This window comes from Salvelinus sp. IW2-2015, linkage group LG33 (genome assembly GCF_002910315.2).
Source record: "Salvelinus sp. IW2-2015 linkage group LG33, ASM291031v2, whole genome shotgun sequence".
NCBI classification, from domain to species: domain Eukaryota; kingdom Metazoa; phylum Chordata; class Actinopteri; order Salmoniformes; family Salmonidae; genus Salvelinus; species Salvelinus sp. IW2-2015.
The window spans coordinates 24,399,281-24,412,495 of NC_036872.1; the positions used below are offsets into that span (position 1 = coordinate 24,399,281).

Sequence of the window (13,215 nt, forward strand, 5' to 3'; positions counted from 1 at the left end):
CACATGCATAATAGATAACTAACCCTATGCGCATATTCAAGGAAAAACGAACTGAATAGGTCTAGGTCAAGTTCAAGTTCTCCCTAAATAAATGTTAATGTGCTATGACTGATGTGTCATATGGGGTTGTATGGTAATCACTTATTCCTCAACATAGTTTGACAATATTATATTTTTAAAGTAGGAGACATTAGTGGTGCTCTCCTCTGTCCCACTAATCTCTTCGGTAACATCTGCTCTCTTTGCACTCTTCAGCTCCAGGGCTTAATATCTGACGTCAATGAATAGAGAATGGCTGAGTCCGTGATATTACCAGACAGCAATATGCTTAATCTCTCTGCCATGAACACTCCCTGTCAGACAGAGAAAGAAAAATCTAAAAATGTTTACCAATTAACTATTGAGACTAGATATGTGGTTGTTGTGCAGTAGTCCTGTGTCTTTAAAATTAGGGTAGAATAAAATAAAGGTCGAAACAAATCTATTTCAGTTCTACTAACAAAAAAGACAATAGACATGATTCATTCTGTAACATCTTATTAAATAGCTTTAGGAACAAAGAATATAACATTTTGTTGCTACTGTTAGTATACACAATGCCTGGTCCAGAAGTTTCTTAGCACATGGTACTCAATTCAATATATATTTATACATCTGTTTAAAGTCAGCTCCCTCAATTTGTACTGATACTGTATTAACTTGATAACAGGAAGCAATGTTAGAAAAATACATTATGAAAAAATGTCCAGCTAGCAAAACTATTCCACCGAACTACAGATTTGAAATAGAAACAAAAATGTATTTTCTATTTTTTTTTATTAAATAAAAATGTAACAAAAATGGTGCGCATTGCAGCATGACAATTTAAGTTTAAAAGGCATGATTTATTTTCTTACAAACATTTTTGTAAAAACAAAAATTATGTATAAAAAAAACAAGAAAAACATTGGAAAAGATAAAACACGAGATAGACAAAAAGCATATTCTTCAGGTAGCTTCCCCTTCAAAAGAACTGAAAGGGATAGATTTCTTTGAGTCATACACCTCCTGACCTCAAGTGAGAAAGCACATGCAGAGGTGAGGCATTGGCTTCATATGAGGTGAGCTATGGGCTGATGCTCAAATGACACCCTACTCTCCCCTACTTTCCAGAGTCAGTTGTGCTCTACATGGGAAATAGTAAACCATTTCAGATGTACCCCTGGTTTATATTGTAGTATTATTTAACATAGTTTTAGGGGTATAATTCTTTTTTAATTATTATTATTTATTTTTTTAACTATCCATGCTGTGAGAAGATTCTATCGGCAACAAGGAGGTCCATGCAATACAAACTAAAGATATATCAAAGTCAAAACAAGCTAAGTACCGATCAGCACTTTGGGTGGAAGATGCCCTTTGACACCGATCTAGGAACAGTTTACCCGCCCCAAATCCTAACATTAATCATTAGGTCGGGAGGAATGGAAAACTGACCTTAGATCAGTGAACCTTGCCCTGGGTCCAACCAGTGTCTATTTCTGCATTCAACAACATCGACATTTCAATAGAGAATACAGGTACACTAAAACGGAGAGGAGACTGCAGGTGTGGAGGGGAGGAGGGGGTAGGAGGATGATGAGGAAGGGGGAAGGAAACAACAAAAAAATCTCTGCTAATTGCATTAGCGTGTGGTGACGTCACAGAAATTGCATTATAGAATATGCATGTGTGTGTGTACAAAGTTATTTCACCACAAGAAGTGGCAGAATACACCCCTCCTGTCCCACTCCCCATCTCCATCCCCCTTTCAAAAGACAGCAAGTTGAAGGTTTGGTCTATTCCATCTATCGTATCCCCTATTCCTAGCTCTACGGAGCAGAGAAAGGCAGTATGGCCTGTGAAGCCACAAGGGAACACTTTCTCACTGGGTAAACTGTGTCACAACACCATCTAAGCAGAATCAAGCATGCTGCAGTACAAAACCATRGACTACCCTCTTCTCTCCACACTCTGACTATAGTTAGTCTGTTTAGAGCAAAATGTTCAAGGTGTTCTCAGAACCCTGCTATTAGAACAGGTCTTCTAGACCAGGGGTTCTCAAAGTGGGGTCCGGCTGTACTGCAAGGGGTCCGTGAACAGATTTGAAAACATATCAAACTAAATATTATTATTATTATAAAAAAAATTAAAAAAAGAATATTACTAACAGATTTTGGCCAAGTGATCCATGGAATAAGTTGAGGGTGTAATACAATATAATAAAATGTAACATTAATATATAATTTATGTTCTTACCCCTTGGCAACATGGGTTTGGAAGGCTCACAGGGATATTGGTATCCACAGTAAATTTGTTCAAATCAATTACTTCCTTTTATTCCCAAAAATGATTACAAAAAATATATAAATGCACTGTAATTTAAGCTTTAAAACTACAGCAAAAAACATGCATGGCAACATGTATAGAACTGCAGGATATTAGCTTAAAGCTGCAACAAGAAAATCTCTTCCCTATGACWAAATGTGTAGAATTGCAGGAAATTTGCATGAAAAACGGCAACATTTTCACTCTGATGCCAAGAGATGGGCCTTTAAAATGTTCCTTTCCAGGGTTCAAGATTTGGTTCTTCCTTGTATGCAAATTTTCAGCTCACTCGAGTTGTGTTCTGATTATGAGGGGGGTCCCTGATAAATTTGGCATCATAAAAGGGGTCCCAAGACCTAAAAAGTTTGAGAACCCCTGTTCTAGCCTGCCCTCTCACCCCGGGTCCCTAACTGAGCCATGTCCAGTTCAAAAGGGGTTTCATAAAAATATAACATGCATGGAATGACTTATTGTAAGAGCACCTTGTGTGATTATATGATTTTCGTAAGAATGTTGCTTTTCTCTGTCCAGGTTCTAAGAGTACACGCTGGAGCCTCTCCCTCCATAGAGCTTGTTGTATAAGTTGTCCTTAGGCACAGATATAGGACCAGTCACAACAAATTCTAACCATACTCATTAAGGGAGAAAACACTAAACTGATCTGTGATCAGTATCCAGAGGTAACTTCAACCTGCTGCCTAACAATATCAGTATCTCAGTGGAAAATCTGAATAACATTCTAATAGGGCCAGTAAACTCTAACAAGTAAACTCAAAACTGATAAATGTATTTCTGACAATGTGCATAAGGCACACAAATTGGCTTCACATACATTCCACTAAACACTGACTTTCTTACTAATCATAAATAAATAAATAAAACAAATGAGAAATTCAAGTCAATCTGAAATGTTACTTAAAATGGTTTACATTTCTATATGTCTGAACCGGTGACTATCGCCACTCATTGTTTTGGTGCAGCAAAGAGAAGAGTAAGAGAAATAGGTGATGAGAAAGAATGAAGAAAGGACAGGTGCTTCTTTTGCATTTTGGTTCTGCAAAGATCACAATCATTATGCATATCTGTGCATCTTTTTAAGTTAACTATGTTATGTAGGCTTATAATAGACAACTATACTGGCCAGGAGGAGTCCCAATTCAACCCTACCTCAACAATCAACCATGGATTTTCTATAGATGACGGCTCACACAGTAAAACACAGCGCTCCAGTCCAGACACATATAGCAGAGGTTCCAGAGGGTCATCTCCATGTCAATCACACTCATTGTGTCACAAATGGCACTCTAGCCTCTATGTAGTACAGTGCACTATATAGGGAATAGGGTGCCATTTCTGACGCACACTCAGTTTTTGAATTCTTGACTTGAACTTGACCCCAGCTCTGAAACATGTGAACACACACAGTCAGGGCGCACTACCTGGRAATAGTCTTTAGAGTGATATTTACTGGTCCACTAAATGTGTAGTCAGTCATTAGAAGACATTCAACTTGTGAGGTGTGACCTGTACTGTATGTTACAGGAACTATGAATAAAGTTGTATTTGAAGTTGAGGTGCAGATTCCTACAGTTGATGTGAGGATGGAAGAAGGGAGGGTGAGGCAGGTGAGTGATGTAGAGGGGATTGGGGGTGGGGGGGTAGGCACATAGAACCAAACACGTGAACAATGCCAACAACACGAATAATGACACCAGTAACAATCATAACAATAATAATAGATCAATAGACAGAATCAATAGGTGCAGGACAAGATTGTAGTCTGTGAGCCATTGTGAACAAATACCCCCAGGACACCCCTATAAACATCATCAAATACACTCTCTACCCCACAACCATTAAACTTGAAGACTATGCTATGGTGTCTAAATCAAACAACGTGTTCACTTGAACAGAACAGTAGTGTAGACCTCTGACACCTGTATCAGAGTAGGACAGAGCAGAGGGAAGGGGAGCCTATAGCGATCAGGGAGAGGATTGGTACTATAAAAATCACCTCTTTTCTCTCCCTATTTCTCACTTTGTCAGGCATCTGGGTACAAAAGATTTCAAAGCATCTTTCTGGTAATTTCCCTAGCTAAATCTGTGGAGCGTCTCCATTTCCTTCCTTTGTAAACCATGCACTGGTGTGACTCTGCATGTAAGCCTTTATCATAGCATGATCTTCACTCAGGCTGTGGTCACACCACCTATACCACCATGAATGTGCTCACAAACACTAGACTAATAAGTATGAATCGAACACAATAACAAAATGAAGAACATCAGTGAAATAGAAAAAGGTCTGCATTTCAAAAACTACGTTGTGATCGCACAACTAGCTAACTAAGTGCATTCTGCTTCGCGCTAAATCGGTGTAGCCTCTCTAAACAAAGTACAAATGTGAAAAAGTTTTTGAAAGTGTCCTTATGAACTGCTCATGAACATTGTTACACAGTTTAACTATTACATTGTATAGTCTGTTTAGCATGATTTATGATTATAGGTCCTTACAGGTAATACATGTTAATAAATGTTACATTTTAATAAAACTTACTTACAACAATGACTTGTAAGCAGTTAATACTAGTTAAATTATGCAATAATGGCTTATAAGCAGTTTATAAGTCAACCTTCAAATGTCGTATTAATTCCAGTTGTAATAACAGCAGCTGGTTGAGGGTGTATGCGTTCAGGAGAGAGCTGGTTTTGGTGGCATTTGTTAACGATGCTAAAGATAATACTGACACAGTAAGGCTTGCAAGCTGACTGGGCGAACATCAACATTCCCAGTCCAAAATCAAGCCCTCGTCCACAGCCCTAGCTCTTACCCCTGGCCTAGACACTTCTTCATGGCACCAGCTGGATTGAAAGAAACAGACCGGTGTAATCAGTGGTACAAGCTTCAACTATCCCTTTAGAGGGCTAGAATGAGCTTTTACCAGGATACTGACATCCATTCTCCTTCAGATCTATGAGAGGTCATTTAGAAATGTCTAGGGCGATACGAGAAGTGTCTAGGACTAGGGCGATACGAGAAGTGTCTAGGACTAGGGCACTAGGAGAAGTGTCTAGGACTAGGGCGATACGAGAAGTGTTCTAGGACTAGGGCGATACGAGAAGTGTCTAGACTAGGGCGATAACGAGAAGTGTCTAGGACTAGGGCGATACGAGAAGTGTCTAGGACTAGGGCGATACGAGAAGTGTCTAGGACATAGGGGCACTAGGAGAAGTGTCTAGGACTAGGGCGATACGAGAAGTGTCTAGGACTAGGGCACTAGGAGAAGTGTCTAGGACTAGGGCACTAGGAGAAGTGTCTAGGACTAGGGCACTAGGAGAAGTGTCTAGGGCTACGGGACTGAGAGCCCTTCGTTCAGTGGATGACATTGTCTGATCTGTTGTGTTTGAAGTGTGGCCGTGTTATGTGGGTAGAAGCCAATTAGAGGAGCAGGTTTCAGCTAACATTCTGTGCATTAACTCTTGCGACTAATAGTGCGAAACGAAGATCAATCACTTTGCATGGCTAAGGTCTGCCATTTGACAAGCCACTTGCATCTACACTATCTGCATGACCATGCCTATCTGCATGCAATTAAGCTTGTGCTTGCTAGTGTGCGTGTGTAAATGTAGTGTGCAGGCAAATTATTAGTTTAATGTGAATTTGCATCAAGCCTCTCCAACTTTCATCCAGTTCCCTTTCAACAGGACTACATTTCCCATAACCACCGTGGGCAGTGTAGGTTTGCTAAACAGGACTGACTGATTAGCTTAGTCTGATTCTCATTGGGTCTGTAAGGTGTCAATGATTCAGCTTAAAAACTTTTGTTGTAAATGAGATACTGTCCATCCATCTCTGTCCTTAAACAGGGAATGCGCCAATGCAAGTGACACACACAACCCCATCACAATGTCATGGGTGGGCATACACACACACACAAACGCACGCGGAGCCCCTGGGAGTGTAATATATTAAGAGTATTTTGGTTCAACGGCTGAGAAGAAACCTTTTATTTCTTGGAATGAATGTAGACAGGTTGACCTTGAAAATAAGTGCTTTAACTTGATGACCCAGTAGAAATACTGTATTGGGAAGACAGGGACCTCAATAAAGGGGCTGTCTAATACACTGCTCTTATGCACACATACTAGGTAGAGACGAGAGCCAGAGAGAGTGTTGCAACTCCACCTGAACCCTCCTCTATAAGGACATTATAACACGCTAATGTCACCTATTATAACATGCTAATAACAGCATGGATAGGGCATAAACAGGGAGTTCTACAGACACACAGACATACAAGACAGGGTTGAGCATGTCACACTGCACTGACGCAACCCAAAAACCTCCACCCCTCCCATCCCTCTCCTCCCATGGTTCCAAGCTCCATCCCTTCCCCCTCCCCTCCACCCCATCTGCTATACCCCGCTCTCCCCTGGTTCTGTGACTCTCTCCATCTCTGCTCCCTTCCCTGCCTCCCCCCGTCCACCCCTACGTCTGCAGGCCTTGCGGATTGCGCTCCACTGGTAGCCACTGAAGGTGGGGCTGATGGGGAAGTACTGGAAGACAGTGTGACGACGCAGGAAGTCCATGCCAAACGGGAGGTCGTAGGTTCTCATCCCCTCCAGCTCCGCAGCACTGGGTCCCGACCCTCGCTTCAACTTCCCGATCCCTCGCTCCTCCCTGGTACCTGACAAGAGGAAAGGAGAGACAAATGAGAAAGAAAAGAGGAAGACAGGAGGAAGAGGGGGTGAGCAATTGGAGAAGGCAACAGTTTGTGATATCCTTGTCCTATCTGTAAATAAAATCACAAGGGATATATAGTGTTTTAACTAACAGCGACAGTCCAGTCTACTCAGCAGGGATAGTGTTTTAACTAACAGCGACAGTCCAGTCTACTCAGCAGGGATAGTGTTATAATTAACACTATCTTAAGGATCCGCCCCCTTTTTTCAATTTTCGCCTAAAATGACATACCCAAATCAAACTGCCTGTAGCTCAGGCCCTGAAGCAAGGATATGCATATTCTTGGCACCATTTGAAAGGAAACACTTTGAAGTTTGTGGAAATGTGAAAGGAATGTAGGAGAATATAACACAAATGATCTGGTAAAAGATAATACAAAGATAAATCCAACTGTTCTTTTGTAAAAATGTTTGTACCATCATCTTTGAAATGCAAGAGAAAGACCATAACGTATTATTCCAGCCCAGGTGCAATTTAGATTTTGGCCACCAGATGGCAGTGTATGTGCAACATGTTTGACTGATCCAATGAACCATTTTATTTCTGTTCAAATTGATGTATCAAGACTGCCCAAATGTGCCTAATTTGTTTATTAATAACGTTCATGTTCAATATTGTGCACTCTCCTCAAACAATAGCATGGTATTCTTTCACTAATAGCTCCTGTAAATTGGACAGTGCAGTTAGATTAACAAGAATTTAAGCTTTCTGCCAATATCAGATATGTCTATGTCCTGGGAAATGTTCTTGTTACTTACAACCTCATGCTAATCGCATTAGCCTACGTTAGCTCAACCGTCCTGTGGAAGGGACACCGATCCTGAAGAAGTTTTAACTAACAGCGACAGTCAAGTCTACTCAGCAGGGGTAGTGTTATAATTAACAGTGATAGCACAGTCTACTCAGCAGCAATAGTGTTATAACTAACGGTGAGTGTGATAGCACAGTCTACTCACCAGGGATAGTGTTGTCCAGCACAAATGCCACTGACCCCCCTACGAACATGGCTGTGGTCAGGAGCACGTTCAACACCTGGTCTAGCGACACTATACCTGAGAGACAGAGAAAGAGAGGGTTCAGAGAGCTACCCAGTCCTTTTATAATGTGTGAGAACACTGAAGGAGTAGGCCATTGAGCTAATTATGTGGTGCACTCTAACTTGTCTTCCACTCACCAGTGACCAGAGGGTTCTGTTTGAGATAGCTGGGCAGCACCAGGCCAAAGAAGATGGAGAAGCCCAAAACAAAGAGGTTCCTGGAGGAGTTGAGGTCTACAAACTGCAGGTTGGACAGTCCCACAGCTGTGATCATCCCAAACAGGGTACAGAACAGCGCCCCCAGGACAGGGTCAGGCAGGGAGGCAAACAACGCACTGAATTTACCCACCAGCCCTAGCAGCAGCATCATAGCAGCACCGTACTGGATCACACGCCGGCTGCCTACCTGGAGGACCAATCAGAGAGCAGCAGGGAGTAAGAGCGAATCAAAGGATATCAGGAAGAATAAAACTGTCCCACTATACAGAGCCAATTAGATCCAAGCAGATTACTAGTCAGTGAGGGAGTTTTTTTATTCTGACATGGGATGAACCGTCAATGGCCTGTCACATCGTCGGGCGAAAGCAGGGATGGAGCTGCGCCGCTCTCAAATGGAACAATAATCTGCGCCGCTCCGTCATGATGTCAACAAGGCAGCATGGTGCATCGTCCAGAAACAAACATCTCTTTTCTATAAAATGTATGTTTGAATTTTCAAACTAGTTTTCATTGGGAAGGCAGATAGTGTTTTATCAGAAGGAATCACTTTCGCATGGGAAAACAGAATCCTACTAATTACTACAGATGGTTAATTAAGTCACTTTTGTTTTGAGCCAACATAGCTGTCCGGTTAAAAATCAATGCCTACACGGACGAGATGAATTGAACCCCCTCAATTAAAACATAAATATGTAATATTTGTATAGAATTCGTAGTGGGACTCTCTGTTGATGTGTGATGGTTACCTTTGTGATGCCCAGCACACCTATATTAGGACTGGAGGAAGTAGAGCCGTTTCCTGTCCCCATCAGCCCATCCAACACGCAGGACAGACCTTCCATAAATATACCCCTAGAGASAGAAAAACAGAAAAAAGTTTTTGTATCTGTTTTGGAAGGTAGTTACAGGTACACACACGGATCTCAAATCATGATTCAAACCATTGTCTGTGTGATTTAATCAGATTTATGCTACTTTTATAGCAAACTTTTCTATGATGTGCATTAAGCAAGGACCTATGCGAGCAAGGTCAGGTACCTGTTGATGGCGTGAACAGGGGGTGGGGGGGCACAGGAGAGTCGGGCACAGGCGTAGTAGTCCCCGATGGACTCGATGATGCTAGCGACCACGGCACTGAACATACCTATCACCCCTGCCGCTGTTACCGTAGGAACACCCCACTGAACTATGGGTAAAAACACAAACTCAACATTCTAGATTTGAGGAAGCTACAAACCTGTTGAATGCTCTTATCAAGAGTTTGGACTTAGGGGCAAGGTTGAACAACATAAGGAGGGGTAACTCACAGGGGTAGGGGATCTTGAACCAAGGTGCAGCTGCCAGTATCCCCTGGCGTGCGTCAGTGCGGGCATAGTAACCGTACTTGTCTTTCTCCGGCGGGAAAACGTTGGTTACAGTGAAGATGAAACAGATCAGCCATGACACCAGGATGGCCATGATGATCTGAGGGGGAGGGTTAAACATGACCGTCAAATCAAAGAAACACATACAGTATGTCCTGGTGAGTTACACTGAAGAGCACCATAATAACTGTAGCGGAGTGATGATGATGATTACTTTATTCAAGTATGGGAGAGTTGTCACCAGTTCAACAGTAAACAGCAGCTTCATAAATATTAGACCTTTGGTGAAATGCTACTTGAGGGTGCTTTTAACATTTAATCATAATTTGAAAAACTCTATTCTCCCACATTTTTAAAGTAAATAGTAACATAAGAGTGAAACTTTAATGAGACAGGGAGAGAGCGTGATGAAGATGACTTCATTAGATTGAAGTCACCATTGCAAGCAAAGAATCCTTTCCAGTGTCTACTGTTATATTACAGCAGCAGATAAATCATGACATCAAATGACCAGCAGGGGGAGAGAGACGCACCATAGGAGACAATCATTTCAGATCTTATTAAGAGGAATGGGGAGTAAGGAGACAGGGGAGTAGGGCTGGGCCATATGGCCAAAATCTCATATCCCGATATAGAGCTCATTTCATATCCCGATCACGATACATATCACGATATAGCACATTTTCTGTAAATACAATGAATAGTTTATATAAAATGACCACATGTAAAGGCCCATTTCTTATTACATGTTGAATTAAACTCAAATAAAAGGTACTTACTCATATTTTATTATTTCTCCTTTTATTTAGAACCTTTGTGCAAATGTTCAATTAAGCATATATCAAAATATAAAATTTTAATCTATAAAATCTAAAAAAGGTAAATAGAAAACACTTCAACTATAGTTGCAAACAAAATAAATATATATATTTTTGGGGGCTTGCCTGTTTTGCATGTTATTTTGGCATTAATACGTGTCACATATCAATTTGCATTTGGTACCTTGGGTCGCGTGTTAGCACCAACTCACAAAACCCTCACGAAACCCCCCATTTCTCGACCGTGTAAATTGGGGCCATGTCTTTGCAGATGTAAGTTGTAACGTCAGCTGTTATCTCCTTCAATCTTTGTGATTCTTTGCCATATGGTGTGCCGCGGGCAAAAGCCTCTTGCAACGTCTGAGTCGAGGGTTTGTTTTGAGCACTCGACTGTACTGTAATGAAACAGCAGGGAGCAGGTCTCGAACCCTCGACCTTCTAGCCCGAGGTCCGGCGCGCTATCGACTGTGCCGCAAAAGCATGCTCATGCGGCAGTCGATTTCCGCGTTTATAAACCCAGGGTCGTTACAGTACTTTTTTGGGTCTCATCCGTAGACTCACTCCGTACTGTTTCACATGATTCTTGCGTAGGTGGTAAAAGAGGTTAGTGGTGTTTGAGCCTGTTGTTGGGACCGGCCAGCCGCATATTTTGCAGATGACGGTTTTCTGGTCCATGTCAGACTTTTCATACTCAAACCACGTCCATGCGACCGAACGGCACGAGTGGAAGAACGCAAAGCGGTGTCCAATTGACAAAAAATATTGCCGTAAAGAGTGTGATTTGTGTCGTGGCAGAATCAGATTTAGCTAAGTAACATAGATAGATAAGATGTTATTTTCATCATATGCTTGTGAGATACTTGTCATTAGAATGGGGCCAGAGAGGGGAGAGGTCAGGCTTGTCTTCATATGTCAATGTATATGTTAAACCATGTGGTGCTATGTAGAATATCAGAAGGGGAGGAGGACAGAATGGAACGTTGTTTTCTTATGGGAACGTTGTGTTCTTATGGGAATGTGTCTGTAACTATTCCTAAACCATGTGAAAGGATGGAGTTATTAATTGGGGAACCAGTCAGTTATCTCATACAATGTCTGTACACCAGTCACTCCCTACTTTTCTCATAGGGGGAAGGAGTTTGGCAGTGTTTGGAACCATTGTATTTCCCCTCTGAGGTTGCCCTTATCTTGATCTAGTATATGACCTAAGAGGCTCACTGTCTTTTCTGAGCTTATCCAGGAGGGGGTGTAGTTGAGATGGGAGTATCTCAAATGACAATTGATATATGCCATTGGATGAGGTAATGGTTGGTAGACAGTGAAGTACCAAGCATGAGATTGAAACCTTGTCTTGGGAGATCAAACTGAACGATGATTTATAGCTGAGGCTGTCTAGCGATAGGATACTCCTCTTTCGGGTAAAAGATTCTTTGTAAGTTGAGGGGTGTATCTTGGCTATAAATGAAACTAAGAATTGTTTTGTAAGCACTCAGAGAATTCATTTATAGACACTGAATTGATCTGAGAGTCAAAAAAGAGCTTTGGTGAAGCTTGTATATATATTAAAGATGGAATATATAATTTAATTCAGACTTGTGTGTGGTCGGCGCTCTCTCTCTCTCTTTATTGAGTAATACAGGAAATTACCACGACATTTGCGAAAACGAAATAAACGATAGAGCATAATATGAAACGATAGACGTTTTTTTTCTATCGTCACACGATATACAGTTGGAGTCATAACTTTATATACACTTCGGTTGGAGTCATTAAAACTCATTTTTCAACCACTCCACAAATGTCTTGTTAACAAACTATAGCTTTGGCAAGTCGGTTAAGGACATCTACTTTGTGCATGACAAGTAATTTTTCCCAACAATTGTTTACAGACAGATTATTTCACTTATAATTCACTGTATCACAATTACAGTGGGTCAGAAGTTTACGTACACTAAGTTGACTGTGCCTTTAAACAACTTGGAAAATTCCAGAAAATGATGTCATGGCTTTAGAAGCTTCTGATAGGCTAATTGAAATAATTTGAGCCAATTGGAGGTGTACCTGTGGATGTATTTCAAGGCTTACCTTCAAACTCAGTGCCTCTTCGCTTGACATCATGGGAAAATCAAAAGAAATTAGCCAAGTCTTCAGAAAAAAAATTGTAGACCTCCACAAGTCTGGTTCATCCTTGGGAGCAATTTCCAAATGCCTGAAGGTACCACGTGTGAAGATGCTGGATGAAACAGGTACAAAAGTATCTATACCCACAGTAAAACGAGTCCTATATCGACATAACCTGAAAGGCCGCTCGCCAAGGAAGCCACTGCTACAAAACCGCCATAAAAAAGCCAGACTACGGTTTGCAACTGCACATGGGGACAAAGATCGTACTTTTTGGAGAAATGTCTTCTGGTCTGATGAAACAGAAATAGAACTGTTTGGCCATAATGACCATCGTTATGTTTGGAGGAAAAAGGGGGAGGCTTGCAAGCCGAAGAACACCATCCCAACCGTGAAGCACYGGGGTGGCAGCATCATGTTGTGGGGGTGCTTTGCTGCAGGAGGGACTGGTGCACTTCACAAAATAGATGGCGTCATGAGGAAGGAAAATTATGTGGATATATTGAAGCAACATCTCAAGACATCAGTAAGGAAGTTAAAGCTTGGTCACAAATGTGTCTTCCAAATGGA

General features: G+C 41.4%; 1 protein-coding gene across 2 annotated transcripts in view; it reads right to left on the reverse strand.

Moving 5' to 3' along the window:
- Nucleotides 1-520: 520 nt before the first annotated feature.
- slc23a2 (solute carrier family 23 member 2) overlaps nt 521-13,215 on the reverse strand; it is an 82,138-nt gene continuing 69,443 nt past the window's right edge. For both annotated transcript variants that reach the window (XM_070437031.1, XM_023978364.2), the window contains 6 exons: nt 9,650-9,806; nt 9,381-9,528; nt 9,089-9,194; nt 8,262-8,529; nt 8,044-8,139; nt 521-7,031 (listed from right to left, as the gene is read on the reverse strand). In XM_070437031.1, the coding sequence (XP_070293132.1) occupies nt 6,760-7,031; nt 8,044-8,139; nt 8,262-8,529; nt 9,089-9,194; nt 9,381-9,528; nt 9,650-9,806 (1,047 nt within the window). In that variant the 3' untranslated portion in view covers nt 521-6,759. The remainder of the gene's footprint in view (nt 7,032-8,043; nt 8,140-8,261; nt 8,530-9,088; nt 9,195-9,380; nt 9,529-9,649; nt 9,807-13,215) is intronic.